At 34.9% G+C, this 25,179-nt stretch overlaps 1 protein-coding gene across 2 annotated transcripts in view; it reads left to right on the top strand.

Annotated features, from left to right (window-relative positions):
• DACH1 (dachshund family transcription factor 1) overlaps positions 1-25,179 on the top strand; it is a 429,256-nt gene that overhangs the window by 160,460 nt on the left and 243,617 nt on the right. For both annotated transcript variants that reach the window (XM_522679.8, XM_016925363.4), the window contains exon 2: positions 23,506-23,621. In XM_522679.8, coding sequence (XP_522679.5) covers positions 23,506-23,621 — 116 coding nt within the window. The remainder of the gene's footprint in view (positions 1-23,505; positions 23,622-25,179) is intronic.

The raw sequence follows: 25,179 nt of genomic DNA, 5'->3' as shown, positions 1-25,179 counted from the left end.
ATTCTTTTTCCCAACCCAGAGTCATTGAATAAATAAAGATAAAAATCTTAACACAAAATATTATTACTAGAGGAAAACGAAGTCCAAGATTTATGACAGTCTACCTTGACAATATTCACTCTGTACTTAGCTGTTTGATAATTTTTGGTCCTGTCCTACACCTTATATCTTGAACAGCATTATCTCCAAACACAATGGATCACTCTTTATATATGTGCTAGGAAATATAGCTTAGTGCTAGTTTCAACATCACTACCATAAAAGTATGAATGTAAATTAATAGTCTTTTAATCAAAATGTATCAGAGAAATTACTGAATTGATTTTATTTATTATTGTATTTTTTAAAATTATTTTATTTCTTCCAAAATGATTTAGAGGAACTACCTTCAAACCAGTACAAATATTTCATAAATAGTATCTGGCCGATTTCTAGCCAATTGAGCAATTTGTTGCACAATAAGCCACCTCATATCTTTCAGTAAAAAATAACATTAAGTTCAAATAATAAAGATGTTACACAATAAATTAGGACACAATTAAAATTTGCTTTAAATATTTCTTGGGGGAGGGGACGCCATACTTCTACTCAATAAAGAGAAACATTTTCACAGTCCAGAGATCTTTTATTTTATTTTTTTAACACCTTTTAAGCCATGAATCCACAGGGAAGAGGTTCCAGCAGCTCAGGCTCCCTGCCATGGGTTCTCATAAAGTGTGCTTCTCTGGGTGGAGCAGGCTGGTGCTTCAGTTGCACCCAGGTATGTTTCTCCGTGGCTTCCTTCTGTTACTGATCATTTTCCTTCACGCATTTCAGGAAGCTATCTCAGCTCTTAGAGTTCTTCATATACTCAATACACACATTAATTCTCTTTGCAAGAAGCTTGCCCTTAACTTGTTTAAAACAATGCCAACACCATGCTGGGGAACATGGTAGACTCTTCCAGTTTTGCCATGGTAACACCTGTGGAGCATTCCTTTTTGAACAGTACGCATTCTCTTGATGTCTACAATATCACCTTATAGATTTGCATATTCGTGGCCAAAGGATCAACTCTATGTTGTCTCAAAGGCCTAGAGAACATATATCAGGTGCCTCTCTTCTTTCCCTTTGTTTTTCTCATTTTGATGAATTACTGGAAGATGGCGGGTCCAGAAAAAAGGACTGTATTGATTTTTGAAGCAAAGAAGCATACTTAAGTATATTGTATTTTTTAATTAAAATCTGTTTGTCTCTACACTTCCTTATTTGAAGAGATGAAATGTCATCATTAAGTAGTTCGAAAGTGAATTTTTGTCACTCTATTTTGAACTCAGTAAAATTTTTTCACATTGTAATAACTTCATTTTAGGCCTGTATTCATCTTCCCCTCCATACTTGGACAGACGGTCTTGGATTATTTGTTAATAATCAGGTACAATATTTAGTAAGCCAGTGTTTATCAATATATCTGTCTTAACATGTAGACTTCACATAGCTGGTACCATCATTTAAAATCCAACTTTCTCTCCTCTTTTCCTCCCCTGAGGGTGAATGCAGAATTAGCTTGAAGGAGCAGATTTGCTGTGATTAGGGGTCTACTCTTAGTCCTATGCAGTTTCCTTACCCTACTCATAGGTGTTGAAAGCTTTGAGTTTCTTTTCACATAAAGGTTGTTTACTTCTGATGCATTCTATCTGCAGTTGAGCTCTAGCATACATATGCTCTTCATTTTAAGTATCACAAAAAATAATTATGTTATTTGTGACGCATCTTGTGCAGTCAGCTTTACCTGCAGCAACAAACAATACCAACATCTCACTGGCTTATGACAACAACCATTTCTTTATATTTGAGGACTGCTGATCAGGGACCACTCTGCTGAGCTCTGCTATGGTCTGTTCATCCATGCGCTCTCATAGAAGACAACAGAGGCTCAGGAAGGGACAGATCTATGTTGGTCCATGTCAGACTTCTTCCCAGTGACGGTATATGTCACATCTGCTCACATGTCATTGGCCACAGCAAGTCCCATAGCCAAGCTCAAATTTAAAAAGGAGGAAAACCTTCTGTAATGAAGAAAGTGTTATTCTCATTCTGCCTATGTGAAAGCAGGGCAAGGTCAGGGAGGGAATAGCTAATTGTGAACAATACATGGCACTTATTAGTCAACATGAATTTATTAAATGCCCATTATCTTTTGACTCTGCTAAGATACTATATGACACACAATTAAGAAAATTAGTCCTTATTTAGAAGTAAATTTTTAAAAAGAGAACAGTTCAAAAATGATTAAATCCTAACCAACTACTGCTTTACAATCTAGGTTGAGATGGCAATAAATATGTTAGACTATAAGTTGTTAAACAGATATTTGAAAATCCAGTCATATATATTCCTAATTAGCTCCTGAATAAGAGTGGCAAGTCTCTTTAATATGATCCTCATATAACCTCTTGGAATGTTATGGTCTAATAATTTTTTCTCTTGTGCAAAATTCTTGTGAATTGATTAAATTGACTTTAGAAGAGATCTATTTTTTTCTCACTAATTTTAAAGAAGTAATTTATGGTTTAATCCTTTAAAATAAAATTAACTCTCGATTTGGCAGCATCATTTATGCTGTTGTCAGTACCACATTTTCCTAAGATAATTATTATCATGTGTTTCAGGAAAGATGTTAGGGTATATTTCAATGCTTTTCTTTTTTTAATCAGCATTGTTCCCTGTCTCAATAAATCTCTATTATTATAGAAGTTCAATGCTACCTTTTGCGTGACAATATTTTCTGCTTCAATGTAGAGGAAAAATAAATTTAAAGTAATTACTTTCAGAAGTTTATTGTTTTATAGGACTGTTGTAAGTAAATAGGATGCAAAGCATTTGTTAATGTTTGCTTGTTAAGCTCACTGAAGGTAGATGTTTATACAAGCCCAGAATTACTTTCTTTCTTCCCTGTTCCAAAGTACTTCAAGCTAATCAAGGAAATAATTCACTGGTGGCAAACTTTGGAAATTGTTTCATAAGAAATCTAGATTTAAATATGCTGTATGATTTTCATTTTAATTTAGTAAGTTAAAGGGGAAGTTTATATAAAAATGATATGCAATGTAGGATCGTTTTAAAGTTGAGAACTTAATTCATATATTTCAAGTCTTTAGATGTGAATAATTTGAGCTTGGTGTATACATTTCTTGTGACTTGCATAACTTTTAAAACTAAAAATTAGAATAAAATGGAAAAACATGGATTTTGCCTCATTTTATATATGTGTTACATACTTTATTTATTCATTTTTTTGGATAAGAAGAAGAGGAAAAAGAGAAGACAGATAACAGAAACTGAAGCTTTCCCATGCACACGCAGGCATGTGGAGTTGGTATCATGACACTTAATTTTCAAATAGAAAACTTTGTTTTAGTGTCGCAAGAAAGCACTGGACTAGAAGTTTAGGCTCCCCTGTTGAAAAGCAACTATATAATCAAACACTGTAAAACAGTACGGAATTAAACAAACCTTAACACCTCATCATGAAATCTGAATTTTTTTATTACTCTGAATTAATTTACTTTTCTGTTTACTTACCCACATTTTATCATCTCACACAGGATACTTTCTGATTTTTATTTTCATCTTTCTACCTCCAGAAACTCTATCTGTAGTTTAGTTTTAGTCCATCATTTTAGTGTGCATTTTAGATTTCATCTCCTAACCCTAGTTACTTCCTTAACTACCTCCTATCAATCCGCCTTTTGTTCTGTCACTATCTCCCATTTCCTTTTTTATTTGATTTTTCTGGATTGCATCTTTGATGTTTAGGTGATTTTCACTTATATATCTGAACAAGGAATCATCAAATAGAAAATATTTTGTAAGAAGATACAGAGATATATGCATCATTCATTATAGGAAAAAACACGGTTACTAAAGTACTACAATTTTTGGAAAACAATTGCATCTAAAGTTATATGTATTAATTATAACTCTGATTGTCACATATTATATTGCATTATGAAATCTCAGATTTAAATATACACTTACCTAAGAAAATGTCTTGATTATGTAGTAATTTAATAATCATTTATGTTTATTGACTTCAAATAGCTTAGTACATATATGAACATTTATAAAAAAATGGATTTAAATGAATCTGTGTTTTTGTTAAGTAAATGCTATCCTTGCTTGCATATCAGTTAATAACCTTTTGCATCTGCCTTATTTCTGATGTATGCATGCAAATTATAAACATCTACTTATGCTTTAAGATCAGGGAGGATTGACAAAATTTTATTAGCAAGTCAGATTTTAAATTTTAAAAAAGTCAAGTGTTGGTTTTGTGTTTTTTATTCTATAATTGGGGAAAGGTTCCTAGAAAATACTTCACTAAAGTTAAAATTTAGAAATCCATGGATTTTGCATTTAACTTATTAAAGGCTAATTTACTTTGAACTTCTCTTAACTAATTAAAAGCTCAGATAGAATCAGGGATGTGGAAAGTTTGGAAACAGCAACTTGCATTAATTTTGTTTTCAAATATAAAGATTTTATTGTATACCCTAACTCCATGGGAGGTAAGAACATCTTCTTCCTTGCCATATTACAGTATTACTATATCTGTGCATTCAGGGCTGTCCAGGTAGTCACAGTGATTTAACTTAACCTATGGCAAGTCCTTAAATGTAACTATGTTCATTAGGACTGCTTATTTCTAACTAAGCTAGCTCTCTCTCTCTCTTTTTTTTTTTTCGAGATGGAGTCTTGCAGTCTTGCTCTGTCACCCAGGATGGAGTGCAGTGGTGCGATCTCTGCTTACTGCAACTTCTGCCTCCCGGGTTCATGTGATTCTCCTGCCTCAGCCTCTTGAGTAGCTGAGACTACAGCCGCGCATCACCACCCCCGGCTAATTTTTGTGTTTTTAGTGGAGACGGGGTTTCACCGTGTTAGTCAGGCTGGTCTCGAACTCCTGACCTCGTGATCTGCCCAACTCGGACTCCCAAAGTGCTGGGATTATAGGCGTGAGCCACCATGCCTGGCCAGCTTGCTCTCTTAACAGCAGGGGTGGCTCCCTGTTTTTACTAAGATCAATTTTTTTCTTTGCCTTTTCTTATTTCCTGTTCTCAATGCATTTGCTAGCTCCATTGACTTCAGCACATATGGAGGATGCCAACATGTCCAAACACTGTGTGTCTCATGTGTGTGTGTGTGTGTGTGTGTGTGCACATGCATGCACACACACACACTTTTCACAGACTTTCAGAATGAATTACTCTAAGTGGTCAAGCAAATAGTGACTAGAAAACAACAAAAAATAATTGGTAAAATTTAAACATGTAATTAATTGTTTTAAGCAATTCAGATTCAGAAATGTAGTTCAATAAGAACAGGAGCATTGCTTTTAACATTTTTTTAATGAAAGTAAAAATATCCATTTTGACATAAAGTGAGACTATAGTAATTTCATATAATTGGCTATAAAATATAGCTGGAAAAGCTGATACAAGTTTTGATATTTCTTTGTTAGTTATGCATTCCTATAAATAAGACCAATATGCACACTCAAGGCATCCCTTCAAATATTTCTTCAAAGCTTATGAAAAGTTTTGTGTGAAGATTGAAAACAAGAGAAATTATTTGGATTGATGCAATAACATCTTGTCCAGCAAGATTCTCCGTTCTTTTTTCATCGTGTTCACATTGACAGTTTATATACCAGGAAGGTTTTGTTCATAAACTACTCACCACACACCACCCATTCAAGGTAGAGTAAATCCTATCGATGAACCCAATAAAAGAGTATAGTGCTTTTACTCCAAAGAGGCCATGCCTTCTAGGAAGATATACTACTCTTTGTCATTCAACCAGGGAAGCCTTGAGATTGAATAAAATTCATTGTTGAAGCCTAAAGAAGGAAAAGCTAGTTTTTGAAAAAGTCAGGCTGAATGTTACCAAAAAATGAAATACAGTTTTAAAATTGACTGCTTTGAAGTGTAAGTAAAGAGGAGAGATTTTAAAATGTAGTTAGCAATCCTCGTGTCTATATTCATTTTTATCTTTTTTCCTTTAAGAAGTTTTTGACATAGTATTTTCTGGTAAAAATACTTCCTCGCAATTGTAGCTCCCCTTGGTATACAGGACTTTTGAAAGCTGAATTTGCCCTAAAGTATTTTAGTTTGTGAAAGACAAATAGCCAAGTTATATATAATTGTGAATAAAATCTGCCTGTTACAATCCTTATATTCAGTCAGTTTAGAATGGATTTCTAATTATTTATTTTTTCTTTTTACATGCACTTCTAAAATAAAGGTCTTCTGTACATACACAGTTTACTTCTATCCAACATTTTCAGAGTATTAAATGTTTTAGTTTTCCCTGGTGTGTGAAAAATAATTGTTTTTTAATGGCACTAAATCTACCCCTGGATCCCCTAGTACCTTCCGTGCTTCTCTGATTTAAAAATAAATAAATAGAACACAAAATCTTGTTCACTGCCAGATATTTAAAGAATTTTAAAAACTAGTAAGAAAGTAAAGATTTAATAACATATTGCATCCACAAGAGGAAAATACTGATAGCCTATACAAAATATGATCATACTGTTGTCTAACCTGTTGTAACACATAAAAATCTACAATGGACAGGTTTTTGTATTTTAAAAATCTAGCTGTCTATAATATATATTTTAATGACTTACTATAATTTCAGTCTAGTATACACCGTAATTTATTCAACCCAACACAATTATATGAGCCTTTAGGGTTTTATTTTTGCATATTCTCTCTCTCTCTCTCATTATTTCTTCAGAATGAATTTTTAGATTTATCAATATAAAAGTGTTGGTTTAAGTAGTATTCATATTTTAAATTCCAATACAGAATGCTAAATGTTCTTTGAGAAATATTATATTCTACCAGTGTTGTATCAGTATGTTTTAGCTTTGCCAGAGTGATGGCCAAAGTATGATATTTTATATTTGATTTGATTTTTAATTCCTTATGTGCTAGTGAAATTGTAAATCTTTTAATGTTTATTAACTAATTACATATGTGTATTATTTTTCTATTCATATGCATTTGCCATTTATTATTGGATTTTTCATTTGTTTTATTATTTATTTATTTATTTATTTATTTATCTATTTTTAAGATGGAGTCTCGCTCTGTCACCCAGGCTGAAGTGCAGTGGCGTGGCTCACTGTAACTTGCACCTCCTGGGTTTTAGCAATTTCCTGCAATAATTATCCGTCTTTTACATACACATTTTTCTCTTTTGTCGCTTTATTTCAGCATTAATTGTCTTAAAAATGTTTTTAATTTGTATGTGTATAATTCTATCAATCATTTACTCAGTACTTTCTGGCATTAATGTCATTCTTATAAAGTATTATTCCAAATATAGACTTTTTACTCATTTGTAATCTGTAATCTCCTTTTAAAATGCATAAAATCGGGCTCTATTTCAACTTTTCAAATAGCCAGCAAAATTTAACACCATTTTTAAAATTAATATAGCCTTCCAATGGTATTAAATGCATTATTTTAGGACTTTCATATATTACCATGAATATATAAGAAAGAATCTCTGAGTACAAAATGTGCTATTATAGTTTAAAGGTGGTTTATTTTTGATAATCTAGAACCCTGGACTAAATAATATAATTAAAAATTGACACTTCATTGTAAAAGTATAAATTAAAATTTAAGTACATGTGTCTAGATTTGTAAGCCATGTTTAAAAATTTACATATTTGGGCATAGAATACTTTGGTTGATAATTTCAAGCTCTATAGATTGCTATAAGTTGAAAAATTTATGGATGATTCTGTTTCCAACCACATCATTTTGAAGAGCTAAGATAAATCCAGAATATTCAGTTGGAGACAGGGTAATGCAAAGAAGGCACTAACTCAAAAGCCTTCCACTTTATCATCATTATCAAGTTGGCGCCATACACAACACTCTGACAAGTCGGAGTACCAGCCTTTCAGGTCTTTAAATAACTGCGAAGACAATGTTGATTCAGATGGCCATAGATCAGCAATGTGTATCCATTCCTTCCTTCACCCAGTCATTCATTTTTTTTCATTTAATAAATATTTATCGAGTCCCTACTTTGTGCCAAACATTGCTCCTCTAAAATGGGGATATTCCAGTGAACAAAACATTCAAAATCTCTGCCCTCATGAAATATGCAAGACAGACAGTCACCAATAAACAAGTAGCTATGTGGTATTTCTGAACAACACTTAAGATAAAAACACAGTGAGGTGGGAGAAGGGAACTATTAAGTGGACCCAGTGCACTTTGCGTAGTGGTTAGGGAAGGTGAGACATGGGGATGTTTGACTGAAGAGCATTCTAAGCAGCAGCAACAGCAAGTGGAGACAGGAACATTCAATTCTTTTTAGAGATAATACGTATATTTTTAAATAGTAAATATATTCAGAGTCGTGGAATAGCCGTGCAGTCTTAAAAGTGAATTTCAGGCTGGGCACGGTGGCTCATGCCTGTAATCCCAGCATTTGAGAGGCTGAGGTGGGCGGATCACCTGTGGTTAGGAGTTCGAGATCAGCCTGACCAACATGGTGAATCCCCGTCTCTATTAAAAACACAAAATTAGTCGGGTGTGGTGGTGCATGCCTGTAATCCCTGCTATTCGGGAGGCTGAGGCGGGAGAATCACTTGAACCTGTGAGGCGGAGGTTGTAGTGAGCCAAGATTGCGCCATTGCACTCCAGCCTAGGCAACAAGAGTGAAATTCTGTCTCAAAAAAAAAAAAGTGAATTTGAAAAATTATCTAGATATGGCTATTTGCTTCTGATGTAAGTTACTTAAGGCTGAAACATTTTTATGATTAGCATGGCAATTTAGCATGGACTTTTGCACAGACAGGCCTGGTCCTACTTCTTTAGCAGTCTGTGATTTATTCAAGTTACTTATTCTCTCATAAGGAACCATTCCATTCATCTCTAAAATGGGCATAATGATGATAGTTATATCATAGAGTTATTGTGGAGATTAAATTATATAATGTGCATCAAAGTGTTCAGCATAATGTTAATTACACTGTAAATTCAGTTACTATTAGATCTCATGATTTCTTAAAATAATTTCAACATCCATTTTAGATTTGGGGGTACATGTGCAGGTGTGTCACATAGGAACACTGCGTGATGCTGAGGTTTGGGGTGAAGATGACCCCGTCACCCAGGCAGTGAGTATAGCACCAGATTGGCATCCCTTAGCCCTTACGCCCCTCCCTAGATCTCATTGTTTTTCATCCCTATCTTGATAATTACAGCTAAATTAATTTTCATGCTAACCTCATAAAAACCTATTAAATTATGAGCACTGTACTTTACATACTATCACTTCCTAAGTATGAGTGTCATAGTAGATCACACATGGCCCATCTGTGAAGGCCCTATTTTAAACACTCAAATATTTGCTTTGCCTTTTACAGTATGATCTGCAGTTGCCAAACTCAACCCTGTTGGTTGAGTTAGCCAAGGCTACTGAACAAACACAATTTGCTGCCCTCTGTAATGGACAGTGGAGGAGGGCTTTAGAAGAAACAAGCCTTGGTGATTATCTCAAAGGACTTGCAATATAGCTGGGAGTAGCATAAGAAACATAGTGAATTTACCGAAATGGCCTCACTGATTCTTTGCAGATGGAGCATTTGTTGAGGCCTGGACACACTCATCATTTCTGGTGAACTCCACATTTTTCTGCCTTGGAGCCCTTGACCATGTCATTTGAAAATCTTCAATGCATTCTTCTCACTTTCTCTCTGTTAGTTAAAATAATACTCATGCTTGAAGACTCATCTTAAATGCCTTTTTTGTCTTTAGGTTTTCTGAGAGTTTCTTCTCTTTTTCCTTTCTCTTTCTAAAGTCACTTAAAGCTTAGTGTCATAGCTATGTATTCTAACAATAAGAAGACGACTTTTGGAGAGAGGGTTATATTTTGCTGCCTTGTTTCTGCCATGGTATCTAGAATCGGCCTTTGCATGCCAGGGTCACCTAGCACATGTCTGTGCACTAATAATGTTGGAAAGAGAGGACGAATTTGAAGTGAGTCATCAGATCTAAGGTCCTGGACTGTAAGAGAAGTTTGACCAAGACTGAAGCCGTGTTTTAAATATTAGAAAATCCTCTAACAAGCAATGAAATTAAAAATTGACTGAAATATGGAATTCTGTCTTCTGTTTTAAGAAATCAAAATGTCATAGCTGTTGTCTTTTCTAGACTTCTCTCTAATGTAATGTTAGTTACAGGTTTAATCAAGAAACTATTTTTTTTTCAATTTGAAATAATAAGAAAACTTATACTTTTATTCTCCATAATTCTATGCTTCAATGTGTCTTTGCCTCAGTTTCCACCCTTATAAAATGGAAATAATATTTCCATCCCAGAAGTTTCTTGAATTAAGTGAAATAATATACATAAAGTGCTCAAAAGAATTCTAGTGCATACATTATGTAATTTCTAAATGTGAGCTATTATGCTTTAGCCAGTTTAAACAACGCTTTTAAGGCAATATGTTTTTAGTATTTTAAAATATGATTCAGCTATAAATAAATAAGGGAACATGGGAATTAGGATAATGATCAGGATTTTAAAAGCAGCCTCAGCCTAGTATTCCAGGAGAAAAAAATTCCATGGTAAAACAGTGTCTATTCAAGCTTGAAAGGACAGGTGCCAATGACTTCTCCAACTCTGTGGTTCCGGTAGTTTATATCTTAATTTCTTATAACATTGAACATTAGTATTAAAAGGTCATTTATTAAAGAAAACGCTTCATCAAGAATTAAATAAAATTCAATTAATGTAAATCATATTAACAGCAATGTTTGGTGCATAGGTATCATCTATGTCAGGTAACAAATTAAGCAGGTTATTAAATCTCTGCAGGCTGGAAACAGCCTTGGTCTATCTTAACATCATCTTTTCATTAGTTCATAGGCCTGGAATCCTCACGGGAGCATCAAAAAGTTGTCAGGAGGTCTCTGAATTCTGGAGTTGGTGTCTGAATTTGTGCTTCAGGATTACGTTTCTTGACAGCTCCTCATGCATTACACAGTGGAGGGGAATGGCGGATGTGTGTGTGCTTGTGTGTGTGTGTGTGTGTGTGTTTACAGGTTTCTCAAACAAATTAGTTATGTACATTTTCTCCAGAGGTGGCATACAAATAACTTGTCAGTGAAGGGTGAAAACATGCATTTTAGGTAGCGTCAGCCATCTTGCCTCTGCATTCATAAGTGGGAAGACAAGATTGTCTGAGTTCTGATTTAATAGGTTTTTTTACCCTCATTTGAGACTACATCTCTAAGGAGCAATCATTTAATACAAACAAAACTATTTTTCTACTTTTGTGATTTATATGTGAAGATGCTTATACAGTAATCCCCTTTACCCATGGGGGATATGTTCCAAGACCCCCCATGGTTGCTTGCAAGTGTGATAGTACCTAACCTTATATATGCTGTATTTTTTCTATACACCCATGCCTGCCTAGGATAAAGTTTAACTTATAAAGTAGACATAGTAAGAGATGAACAACAAGAATAAAATAGAACAAGTATAACCATACACTGTAATAAAAGTTATATGAATGTGGCCTCTCTTTCTCTCATTCAGAGTTTCTTCTTGTACCATACTTATTTTCGGACAGCAGTTGACCACTGGTAACTGAACTTGAAAAGCAAAACCAGGCCGGGCGCGGTGGCTCACGCCTGTAATCCCAGCACTTTGGGAGGCCGAGGCGGGCGGATCACCAGGTCAGGAAATCGAGACCATCCTGGCTAACACAGTGAAACCCCGTCTCTACTAAAAATACAAAAAAAAAAAAAAAAAAAAAAAAATTGCCGGGCGTGGTGGTGAGCACCTATAGTCCCAGCTACTAGGGAGGCTGAGGCAGGAGAATGGCGTGAACCCAGGAGGCGGAGCTTGCAGTGAGCCGAGATCGCACCACTGCACTCCAGCCTGGGTGACAGAGCGAGACTCCTGTCTCAAAAAAAAAAAAAAAAGAAAAAGAAAAGAAAAACCATGGATAAGAAGGTATTATCATACCAGATTGTTGAATGTATGTGTGTGTGTGTGTGTGTGTGTATGTGGACTTACTTTACTAACTTTTAAAGTTACTTTACCAGTAATTTATGGTTATGGCTGCTTTATTATATAAAGATTTATGCACACTCGCTGTAGTTTTTTCCTTCTTATTGCTGGTTTGCTATAATTTCTTTACAAAATATTTCCTTCTTATATCAAAAATATGACAGTAATTTTGATTAAGATTAAGATAATAAGTGATTACAGAAAAATGAAATAAAACTCAGTTGAGTAATGAATTTCCATCTTATGAATACAAATCCCTATTACAGTAAAGTATTGAAGGGGAGATGGATTCATTTTTGATTAGATTCAGATTTTGTCTATGTAGTTGATAATATAACACCAAATTGTGTTCTATTTAAATTCTTCTTAAATAAGGCATCACAAGAAAATACATTTAAAATAGGTGAACGGGCTGGGTGTGGTGGCTCACGCCTGTAATCCCAGCACTTTGGGAGGCTGAGATGGGCGGATCAAGAGGTCAGGAGTTCGAGACCAGCCTGGCCAATATGGTGAAACCCCGTCTCTACTAAAAATACAAAAATTAGCCAGGCATGGTGGTGCACGCCTGTAGTCCCAACTACTTCGGAGGCTGAGGCAGAAGAATCGCTTGAACCTGGGAGGCAGAGGGTGCAGTGAGTCAAGATTGCACCACTGCACTCCAGCCTGGGTGACAGAGCAAGACTCCGTCAAAAAAAAAAAAAAAAAAAGAAAAAAAAAAAGAAAAGGAAAGAAAAGAAAGAAAAAGAAAGGAAAGAAAGAAAGAAAGAACACAGGTGAACAAATCATGATATCCTAAAGATGTTTGACTAATAATCAGTGCCTACCATCATATAACTAACACATTTCTCAAAGTCAGAAATATGCAGACAGTATAGACAGAGAAGATTTGACGTATAAAACTATTAGAGAATAATTATGTGCTGGACTGTGTGAGACTAACCATGCTAAGGATGGGGAAATGAAAACTATTTCAAGTTAGATGACTACCTGCTTTGTAAACCTTTCCCTTTGACCCAATTAAGCACCAAACATTGCTGTTAATATGATTTACATTAATTGAATTTTATTTAATACTTTATGAAGTGTTTTCTTTAATAAATGACCTTTTAATACTAATATTAGATGTTATAAGTACTCCAGTTTGAGTACTTCAGGCTTCATTACAGAAGTGTATGTGTGTGTGTGTGTGTGTGTGTGTGTGTGTGTGTAATGGGGGGCTATGCCTCTATGGCTGTTTCGTTACTTAGCACCCCCTCCTCTCCTTCAGTTGACAAACTCCTGCTTGCTCATACCTCATCTTTCCTGAAGCACCCCCATGACTTTGTCCCAACAACCATGCTCTGCAACATTTACTACAGTATTTAACACGGTTTAGTGTAATTCTCTATGTATTGATGTATTTCCCAAAATAGACCATGAGCTACTTGAGGGAAGGTATAGTATTTTGTTGTTATTTCCACCACATATTAAAAGGTCAGGCACATGGACATGTTCAATTAATGTTTGTTGACTACATTAACATGCAAATCTGCTACAGTGGTAGTATTACACTGTGCTCAGGGCTTGGCATCTGAAGCCAGATTGCCATGGTTCACAACCTGACTCCATTACTTTTAATATGTGTGATATTAGGTAAGTCATTTTACTTTTACTTTCTGGGCTTAGGGCTTGGCATCTGAAGCCAGATTGCCATGGTTCACAACCTGACTCCATTACTTTTAATATGTGTGATATTAGGTAAGTCATTTTACTTTTACTTTCTGGGCTTAGGGCTTGGCATCTGAAGCCAGATTGCCATGGTTCACAACCTGACTCTATTACTTTTAATATGTGTGATATTAGGTAAGTCATTTTACTTTTACTTTCTGGTGTCTCAGTGTCTCACCAGAAAAATAAGGATTATAATAGTATTTATCTCAAAAGTTTGTCAAAGTATTAAAAGAGTTAGATCGCATAGTGAATTTAGCACAATCCCTGGCAGTAGATAATATAATTGCAATTATTTCATTATTTTATCTACTATTCAAAAATAAAACAAAAACATTTGGAAAAGGGGCCTTTAAAGTGTTGGAAATGGCATCTCCTACAAAGGAAAGTTGGATATTATTTTGAGATAGGAGCAATGGGTTCATATTGGGACCAAATTAACAATAACCTGAAGAAACAGAATGATGGTCGACCATTTCCACTGCAAGTTTATAAACAGGTTCTTGGCATATGCCATTGAAATAAAAGACCGAATGCATTGCTTTTGGCTCAAACAAAATATAGCCAATAGTAATTGCTGTGAATATCTTGTCATTTGAAATGTAAATTGAAAAATTACAAAAGGAAAACATTTTTATTTGTGATTATGGAGTTCATAGTTGGTGTAAAAGATTGGTTTAGATATTACTTGGGGTCTCACTTAGTCATCCAGGCTGGAGTGCAGTGGTTTGATCACAGCTCTGTGCCACCTCAAATTCCTGGGCTCAAGGGATCCTCTTGCCTCAGCCTCTTGAGTAGCTGGGACTACAGGCATGCACCACCATGCCCAGCTAATTTTTAAGTTGTTTGTAGAGATGGGATCTCGCCATCTTGTCCAGGCTGGTCTTGAACTCCTGGGCTCAAGCAATCCTCCTGCCTTGGCTTCCCAAAGTGCTGAGATTATAGGCGTGAGCCACCGCATCCGGGCTTGGAATAGGTTTTAATATTAAATTTAAATTTTCTAGAATATTGTTATGAGGTATGACAGGAGCTTTGAGAAAGAATCCAATATAGTATTAACGTTTTCCCAAACTTTAAGAAGGCCACTTACAATTGTTTCTAATTATTTCAGAATTTGTTCTTTAGGGGATTCTAGTAAGCTTTTGCACATAATTGTAAAAGAGAGGTGTTGTGGCCTGGAAGACTTACGGGAAGAAAGGAAAACTGTAAGGTGATTAAAAGGTTAAAAATATTTAGCTTTCTCGACAAACATGCCACTAAATGAAATTTGCAAATGGTATGAACTCTGGGAGAAATCATATATGTAGATGCATAATGTATGCTATAGAAAGGTAAACATAAATAGTATTAAATTGTATGTCTCTTTAAAACTTTAAGTTGCATTGAAAAGCATTTCAGTCTCACAAAATATTCCTCTGTATTTTTGTGAGTGTGGGAAAGTAATCTGTTTGATGCATTTACTTATCAAGTGATAAGTGACTTGATTCACTTTATAAAGGGACATTTACCATGGATGTAAAGAATTCCAGTTGAGGCAAGAATATATCCATCTCCCTGATCTGATAAAGGTTAGGCTCCAAAAATATATTCATTAAGTTAACATATCTTAAACTAAGTTTAATATAATACTTAATATATTCTAAGATTAGTATAACTAATATACATAATGGATTTTAAATATCTTCTTAACTTAGACCTTATGTATATTCTAAAAAAAGGGGAAGAGGACTTAGAAGCTTTAGGGGCGAGGGCGAGGGCGAGATTATCCCAACTACCTACGACAGGAACTCTCTTTAGTATTTTAGGCTGGCATTAATTTTTAACACTTAATATACAAATGCTTAAGAGTGGCTTAGTTACATTCCAATGTGTTTTAATGCTTTCTTTGGGGTAATTCCTTATTCAGTATGTAGTAGCTCCAACTGAGCTGGAGACTTCAGATATTTTGTCTTTGGCTTTTTAAACAGGTTTTATATTAAATAAATTTCTTGTACTATTTTGGTTGTATACAGTGTGACTTTTGAGGTCAGAGGCCACAATAATTTATCCTCACCAGAGTAGCTAATTTTAACTTCTGTTTATTTTTTGTTAACGATGCTTTTAGTTTACTGATAGTAATTTTTTTGATAATGGTGAACTCTTGCATTTCCTCTGGTAGAGAGTAAAATGTTTCAAGTTAGATGATCACCTGCTTTGTAAACCTTTCCCTTTGACCCAATTATTTCTTACATTGCTCAGTATTCAACTTTTACAGAATTTGGTCAAATATGTATGCAGTAATATTAATAGATAATGGTAACCAAAATGATGAGGACATATTGGTGTGATGTAAGGGTAAAGCCCCCCATTCTGGCATCCGGTGGAATATGTGAATTGCTGTTTTCCTAACTTTTAGAGAATACTTCTCATGTGCCCTATGACATATAGAACATGGTTTGGTACTGTTGAGAGATGAGAAATTTTCATAATTCAAATGTAAATCATACCATTGATTATTTCACATTTGTTTAGAGCACAAGTCTTTAAACAAACAACAAACAAACAAACTCACTAGCAATGGCAGGTTTCATGGTGAACTAAGTTTAGTAAATGCCTATGTTACCCCATTCTTGGAGATTTGTAATGCATATTAATATAGTGAAAACTCTGATAACTTGCCCCAGTAAACAAAATTAAAAACTTCAGGAATCTGTCAGGTTCTTCCACAAAACATACGTATGCTTAGTAGTTTAATTTGAACACAGAACCTTTTAATTAAAATATACTTTAACTTTTTCCCCAGGGAACATTTGTATTTTGCATATTTGTGTATGTATTTATTCATTTGGTGTACTGAATTACCTGCCATGTTAATAGTTGAGAGAGTGCTTTTGTGCTTGTGAGCCAATAAGCTGAAAGTGCTCACAAGGTGTCCACTGGTGATATTTGTAAGCACGTGCCCCATGGACCTCTGTATTTTGGTGAGTGTGGGAAAGTAATCTGTTTGATGCATTAGTTCATAGTCTGTTTGTACTGAGAAGTGCACATGACTGGGATACACAACTACACAGAGAACACTAAAAGTCCAAACAAATGTGGAACGTGAGAATGAAAACATGTTCACATTAGTCACCATTTTAAAAAGTGTATCCCTCAAAGCTTTACCAGCAATAGGAAAAAATTTGCATTAGAAGGGAAAATAATGTTAATCATATAGCTTCTGGATTATTTGGATTGTTGCCTCTCAGGAAACTGAAAAAAGGAAAAGTTCAACTAACAAGTTAACAACATCTTTCTAAGGGAAAACTATGCATTGATAAACTGAGGATTCCAAATCAGCCTCTTCTTTTGGTGAAATATTGATATACATACATTAATCTTAGGAAGTCCTTTATATCCTTTTGTGCTGATGGGTCTATTTCCTGAGGTTTATTTAATCTAGACGATGTCAATGATTATTTGTACTTTTCATAGTTTATAGTTCTTACAAGGATAATATTTTTGTTTATAATCATCTGCTTTTTAGCAGATATTTTAGAACTCAAATGGAAAGGAAAGATTAAAAGGACAATTATATGTGGTTAATGATATGAGATAGAGGCAAACTTCAGGCACTAATAAAGTTTAGCCAGGGTCATGATTTGTCCACAATGAAGTCTCTGAAAAATATGATCCAAGTTGTTGAAGTCAAATTAGTTTTAAAAGTTTGTTTTATGTTGGGGTGCGGTGGCTCACACTGTAATCCCAATGCTTTGGGAGGCTGAAGCGGGTGGATAGCTTGAGCCCAGGAATTTGAGACCAGCCTGGGCAATATGGTGAAACTTGCTCTTTACAAAAAGTACAAAAATCAGCTAGGCATAGTGGTGTGTGCCTGTAGTCCCAGCTACTCAGGAGACTGAGCAGGGAGGATCACCTGAGCCCAAGGAGGTCGAGGACGCAGTGAGCTGTGATCACATCACGGCACTCCAACCTGAGTAACAGAGTGAGCCCTTGTGTCAAAAAACAAAAAAGTTTGTTTTTATGTTTTAAACATAATGTATGTTTATGACAGAGAAACGAAAATCTTCATATGTAAAAAAAAGTAACTCTCCATTCAGAGTTCAAAGATAAGCATTCAATATTTTAGCATATTTCCTTTCAGTCTTTTTTTCTGTGTATTTATTGCTTCCTTTACTTGATTTCTCTCTCATGTGCTCTGATACGTCCATATCTGCAGGTTTGTATCTTGCTTTTTCATGCTACTTAGAACGTAAGCATTCCTCTGTGTTACCATAAACTTATAAACATGACTCTTCATGATTCCATAATGTTCAAGTGGCTATGCAAATCATTAAGCAAATTGTAACTTTCCCATCAGAAATAAATTATTTATATGTGTATATATATAAAATGTATAATATAAACATACATACATATATAAAGTTTACAAACCTCTTGGTTTTGTAGGAGCAGTTTCCTAGAAAAAAATATGCAGAATATAACCACAGAGTTGGAACTTTCCTTGGGTAAATAGATCGGAGAGGGCCAATGAACTCTTGCAGATCAGCAGAGCAAGTTGCTTTCACTCGTAAATGCTTGTTTGTGTCCCAGGATTAATCTCAGTGCTCATTTGCTGCCATGTATCCTTCTGCTGCACTTACCCCACAGATTATTTAATTTTATTGTCCTTCTTATAGAAGGGCTTGTGTCTTTATTACTGAAACCCTAATGTCTAGCCCTGTGCTTATATACAGTAGCTCTTTTCTCTTGAATAAATGAATGAATGAATGAATGGTTGAATGGAACTTTTCTTTCCTTTCTCCAGGCAGGTAGGATTTGGACTTAAAATTTCTGCTGGGCAGCTACTTTCACATTTTCCTATGTGTAGACACCACAGTTTTTGTTTTTGTTTTTCTGAATTTTATTTGTTTCTCTGCCCCAACTCTTAGAAAGAGAATTAAGCTTAATTTCTCAAAAACTACTGAAGAGATTAACAAAAGATGATGTCCACAAAGAAGATTGGGTATTGAAAATTCTACAAAGTACTCTAACATCTCTTGCTCTTTTGCACTAAGCTTCTTATTAATTACTATCACTTTTGTTAAGTTCAATTTTGACTTCACCTTAAATAAAAACAATAAATGGACCTGGAAAAGTTAGTAAACATTATACAGTTGTAGGAGAGAGACTGAAATTAGCATGAGATTGATTTAGTGTTATAAACTAAGGAAAGAAGACCCCCCTGGCGATCTGTCTGTGTGTGGCGGGTTGGGAATGGGAGTGGGTGGGAAAGCTTTTTATTTAGAACTGCAGGAGAAAGTGTGCTTGGGTGAGTTCCCTAGTGTTTGGGATATTAAATGTGGATGCGGCCATCTCTAAGCTATTGCTTTCCTCTTTTAATGCAGATGTTTGAAAATACTAAAGCCTGTACTAAGGCTAATGCATGAAGCTGGCAAAAACAATTACCAAAATCATAAATTGTGATTTTATTCAAGCTATTAAGTGTAATTATTTAAGTGAGGTCTTCCGTTTGATTAGAGCTAGGAGAGTTCAGCTTGCTCTAATCCTCTGGGATAGAAATGGGTCGCTCTTATAGAAAATGATGGGTTGATAGTGGCTACTATTGAGATAATTGAACATTCCAGAAGAAAATGCTTTTTTCATTGTTTCGCTTCCTCTCTTCAGTTAAGTTTTTGTTTTTCTAAGTATTTTCTTTTTAAGAATAACTTATTTCTAACAAAGATACGAAACACTTCTTAAAGAAATCCTGATTTAATCAAGTTTTCTAAGTTAGGTAGCTTGGTCAAGTCTACACCTTCTAGTAAATTGGTAGAGCCAGTATCACAGCAGGATCAATCCAGGCAATAAAATCTCTGATTTTGGCCAGAGTATTACTCATGTTCTCTTGGAGGTTCCCTAAAATGCCTTTGAAAGAAATTTAAATATTCAATTATTTTACAGTTATCTTCCCTGAAGTATTCAAATCCCCTAGGAGTTAATGACCAGGATTGCATAAGGATAAAATATCGAGCCTGTCAATAAGGGAACCTAACTGTAGGTTGTGAAGGGATAGAGAAAAGTCTTGTTAATAAATAAATTTTCCAACTTCTCCTCAGCCAAGAAGTTGGGAATAACTCCAACGAGAGGTTCATAGTTGTTGTCCTGTTCTTAGGCAAAAGAGTAAGTGATTTACTTGTCCCTACAAGTATTTTCTTTCAGTCCCTTTCATTCTTCGCAAAGGTATCCCGAGAGCTTGCTCTCACCTAATTGAAAGTAGTCCCCAGTAGGGTGTTAGCTGATGGCTTTAGGGTGTTACCACCACCAAGAGTATTTGCATTTTAATGAAAGGTTTTAAAAGAACTTAAAGCTTAAAGACTGAAAGCAATAAATCTCTATTGGTGGAATTTGAGGCAATGTGATAGATTGGGCAGGAGATATCTGTGGTGAAAGGAGCCCACCGGGTCTATTCTAATCACAGCGTGAATTAAAGTGTTCCTACTTAGTAGCCTCACTTCTACTTCCAGAGTGAGGGCTGTGGGGACAATTCCTGTGGCCAGAATAATAAAGTACTCCTAAGTAGTCTGATTTTCTTTAAAATCAAAACAAGTTAAAGGGCTATACATTTCAAATCTTTTAACTTCCTTGTTCTTTCCCACTTTTTCTGTAGCATCTTGCTTGAGATTTCCCAAACCTTCTATTCTATTTTCTCTGGGCTTGAGAAGTATATTTAGCATTACGTTTCGACTTAGAGTTTCAAACTCATTCTGTGCCTTACTTTTCATTTCTTGGAAACTTTATGACCCTGGAATTGATAAGGTAGTATACTTGAGGGATTTGGGAGAAATGGCTTTACAAATAGGGTTATTATTATTATTTTTATTATTTTACTACATAGAGTGAACCAGACACTGAGCTACGTTTTAAGGACACACAGATGTATTTTGTGCAATTTCTGTCAAGTAGCCTTGGGAGATAAGCAAATAATCCGATTATTGCAATCAGTGCAGGAAGAATTATAGGTTCCCCATGCTCTATCGTAGAGCACAGAAAAAATACTAACTAGAAGTGGTTGGTAAGAAGGATGATTAAAGTTTAGGCAGGTTTAGTCAGATAAAACAGGAATGAGGATTGGTTGGCATAGAAAAGGGCTTTGATGGCAAAGGAGGCAGCATCTTTAAAGACAGTGTAATAGGAGACCAGAGCCACTCAGGAAACTGTTAAGAAACTGAGTAGGGCCAAATATAAGCTATGAATGTAGGAATAAAGTGTTGAAATTGGAAAAGCCGTCAGGGACCAAATATTGAAATGGCTTTGATGCCATTTCAAGGATTGTGAATCCAGTAGGGAACCACTGATATCTTTAAGCAAATGGAAAGCAAGGTCAAATTTGCATTTTATAAAAATCCTTCTGGAATTAGCATGGAGAGTTGTTTAGACTCTGGACTCTAGACTCTGGAGTGGGACAAAATTGAATGTGTGTCTTGGAAGAGTTTGGAAAGCTGTAACCATGTATCAAGAAATGAGGGATTGATCTGGAAGGTAGGAGTGGGGATATAGAAGAGAAAATAGATTAGAAAGATAACCTCAGAAAGATAATATTTGAGTATACAAAAGAAGGAAAAGACACAAGTGACTCCTGGATTTTTGGCTTAGTCGGTTGGATTCCATTTCGCTGAACCAGGGGAAAGCAAAATAGGTATTAATGGGATAGATGCTGAGTTCAGATTTAGACAAGCTGAGTCTTAGATTATTATAGAACATCCAAGCAGAGATTTCCAGCACATAAGCATTCATCTGTCTGAATCCCAGGAGAAAGATATGGGCTATAGATATATATTTAGCCCTTAGCCCTTAGCATCTAAGTGATGCTAATAGAAGAGATCACTCAAGGAAAATGGATACTATCAGAGGGCTGTTGATTGACCACAGACAACTAACAAGAGTTAAAAAGCCAACTGAGAATGAGCAGTAATCATGAGAAAGTAATAATAAGAGGAAGTAGCTTGAGGGATACTTCAAGAACAATAAGCACGACAATATCCCTATGGGTTAACAAAACAGAAAGACAAGCAAACAGTCTTGCTCTTTTTCCAACATCCTCCAGGATCTAGCCCTAGGCAATAACTCTGAAAGTCTCAATCACTGCTCCTCTTCCTATTTGACTTGTTTCAGCTCATTTGAAACAATCCTGTATATCCATACATTTTTCATGGTTTCATTTATTTCTCACATTCTCACTGGAGTGTAATTTTCTTTTATTCTTTTCTTCTCCATGCTTAATTCTTCTTCAGAATTGTCTTCTAATGTTCCCGCTGCCTTCTTCCTTCCTATGACATGGTAGTATCATCATCCATCCTAACTTCCAATTAGTATTCAGATTGCAACTTTCTTATGGGATTTAGCACTTTACAATTTGCATCATAGTTGTTTATGCACCAGATTCTTCCCCTTTGGCAAGAATACAAACTTCTGAAGTCTAAGAACCCATTCTCCTAAATTAGCCTCCATAGTGCACCTCTTTGAAAACAGCAGGTACTTAATAATTATTTGCTCAATGACCACAAACATTACCTACCTAAATTAAATAGATAACATCTTTGAATCTTCTGATAAGTCTAGGGATCTCAGCCAAGGCAAAACATGAAAATGCTTATTTATGAGGTTATATCTGTTAGTTTTGAAATATCTAGGCACGTTTTGGCCAAATAAATGATGGGAGAGCATTTCATAAAGCACATTTATGATACAGAGGCAGAAAGTGAAAACACAATGCTAAAACTTTGTTTTCAAAAATTGTAATATTATATACTTTAGGTTGTTTTCCATTAATGATTGCCAATAGCTGTCTCTACCTCTGCTTATAATTGTAATAATTAATCTTGTGCAATAGGCATGTAAAGTACAGTACTGCTAAAACACAAGGTATTTTTATTTATCCTAAAGGTACATATGAGATGCTACACTGGCAGTTCCTTAATGATATCCTACAAATAATCCTAAGCCTTTCAAGTATATTTTAGTATATTAAAAGTAAGGGAACTTAGTGGGGCATGTTCACTTAAATAGAATAAGGGTTAAATGATAACTTGACTTATCTTTTAAATGACAAAAAATAAAGAAATTGCAAGACCTTTTCACACATTAGATATGTATTGTCATTTATCATCTAGATATCAGGCTAGCAGTGCGAAGTAATAAAACATATCATCGAAAAATGTGCTATAGGTCTGAATCACTCTTTCATTCCACCTCCCAGCTAACTGTAGTATTAAATCAAACAAGCAGAACATTTCCTTAGGCAGCCATTGCCTTTTAATTTCCTGAAGAACCTTAAAATATCATTCATTACAAGTACTACACATATTTGGTTTTTAAAAGTCTCATAAATCAATAGCAGGCTGACTGTAATAATTATTACAAGTTAGTGCATAATTTTCGTGCTGAAGGCTGCTTGCAGAACTTTAGCATATGCAAACGAGGCAATTCAAACTGTGTATAGATATTAATATGAAGAAGCAGGTAACGAGGTGCAGGCTATGAATTATGCATCAGGAGTGGCTGATCTTCAATGAGGAAAATGAATTCAGCATGTAATCTAATTAGTGATGGAAGTCTATTACATCTAACTGCAAAAGCAACCGTCCTTGAAACAAATTTATTTACAGTCCATGTTACCACTTGAAACAACTTTGAAATGATGTGTAAGACAATAGCTTAATTGTAAAAATTTTTTGTTTGTTTGTTTCAGTTCTAGACCTGGAAGGCCTCCTAAGAGGACTCAAAGTGTCACCTCCCCAGAGAACTCTCACATCATGCCGCATTCTGTCCCTGGTCTCATGTCTCCTGGGATAATTCCACCAACAGGTAAGACTGCTACTCACTTATGCCAAAAAATATTAAAAATCAGCCAATGTCATAGCTTTTATATATATCTGTGGTGACATCGATATTTACACACATCAATTATATTTTGTGCACACTAAGATAATGTTACTGAGATAATTTATTTCAAAACTGCATTATGATTACCATCTTTTCTTTGTTTAAAATAAAATAAAAGCTGAACTGATCACAGTGCTAGAAATTATTTTAATTAATCCTACCACAAATATCAAACATCAAATTATTATTCCTATTTTCTTATTAAGGAATCAAAGTTCAGAGAAAATCAGTGACTTTCTCAAGGTCACTCAGCTGTAGCTGTCAGTGGTTATTCAAACCCAGGTCTTTGGATTTTAAACTTGTTTAGCATTCCAGAAATTGATAGACATGCATCCAAACAAAAGACAGTAACTATATTGAATAGAAATGTCTCGTAATTTTTCACAAACTAATACGTTTCTATTAGAACCCATTTGAAAGATGTTTATTTCTAGAATTTTGAAAATGTATAAGTAAAAGAATAGTCTTGACTTCATAAGCTCCATACCATAAAGAAATTTCATAATGCACTGGAGCAAAATTAATTCGTTTGATTTCTACCACCTGAATGGGTTCATTAATTAGATTATTTACATAAACATATGTTTGCCCATCTTTATTGTTTCATCAGGAAATGAGCCAGATCCATGAGCAAATTAAAATATTGCTGATATTATTATATAGAATATTTATATTAACGTTTTTTCTTTATCATATGTATATTAAGGAAATATACATAGGAACATATAAATGTCATGTATTATAATACAGCTGATACAAGAAAGGTAATCAGGCAAGATGAGAGTTGTTCTTTTTTCTCTAAATTCCTGTATCAGTATTGTATTTTTCTTTGTAACATTTGTCTTTCTGTGTGCTCTGATATAATCATGGATTAATCTTATTTCATATGTCATAATTGGGTGGAAGTTTCTTGACATCAATGACTGTCTCTAACTCATCTTCATATTTGCAGTAATGTCTAAACAGTTCATTCACCTTTGTGGATATTTAACAAAAATCATTGAGTTTAATTTGTAGCTATTTCAGCTATTTGTTCATTTTATATATTTAATATCTTTTTCAGCAAGGCCTCAATAATTTTAATTTTAATTTTAAGTTTTGTTTTTAAGACAAAGAGTCTCCCTCTATTACCTGGGCTGTAATGCAGTCGCTCAGTCGTGGCTCACTGCAGCCTGGACCTCCTGAGCTCAAGAGATCCTCCTACCTCAGCCTTCTGAGCAGCTAGAACTACAGGCACAGGCCACCATGCCTGGCTAATTTTTGTATTTTTTTTTCTAGAGATGGGGTTTCTTCATGTTGCCCTGTCTGGTCTTGAACACTTGGACTCAAGTGACCCATCTGCCTTGGCCTTCCAAAGTTCCTGGATTACGGGCATGAGCCACCATACCCAGCCACCAAAGGTTTTTAATAGTAAATAATTGAAAATTCCATGAAAATATTTTTATACTAATTTCATGCATGAAAAATTGAGATATAGAAA

The sequence above is a fragment of the Pan troglodytes genome, chromosome 14 (genome assembly GCF_028858775.2).
Source record: "Pan troglodytes isolate AG18354 chromosome 14, NHGRI_mPanTro3-v2.0_pri, whole genome shotgun sequence".
NCBI lineage: Eukaryota > Metazoa > Chordata > Mammalia > Primates > Hominidae > Pan > Pan troglodytes.
Note: the sequence above shows the minus strand (reverse complement) of the source record. Positions and strands in the feature narration are given on the sequence as shown.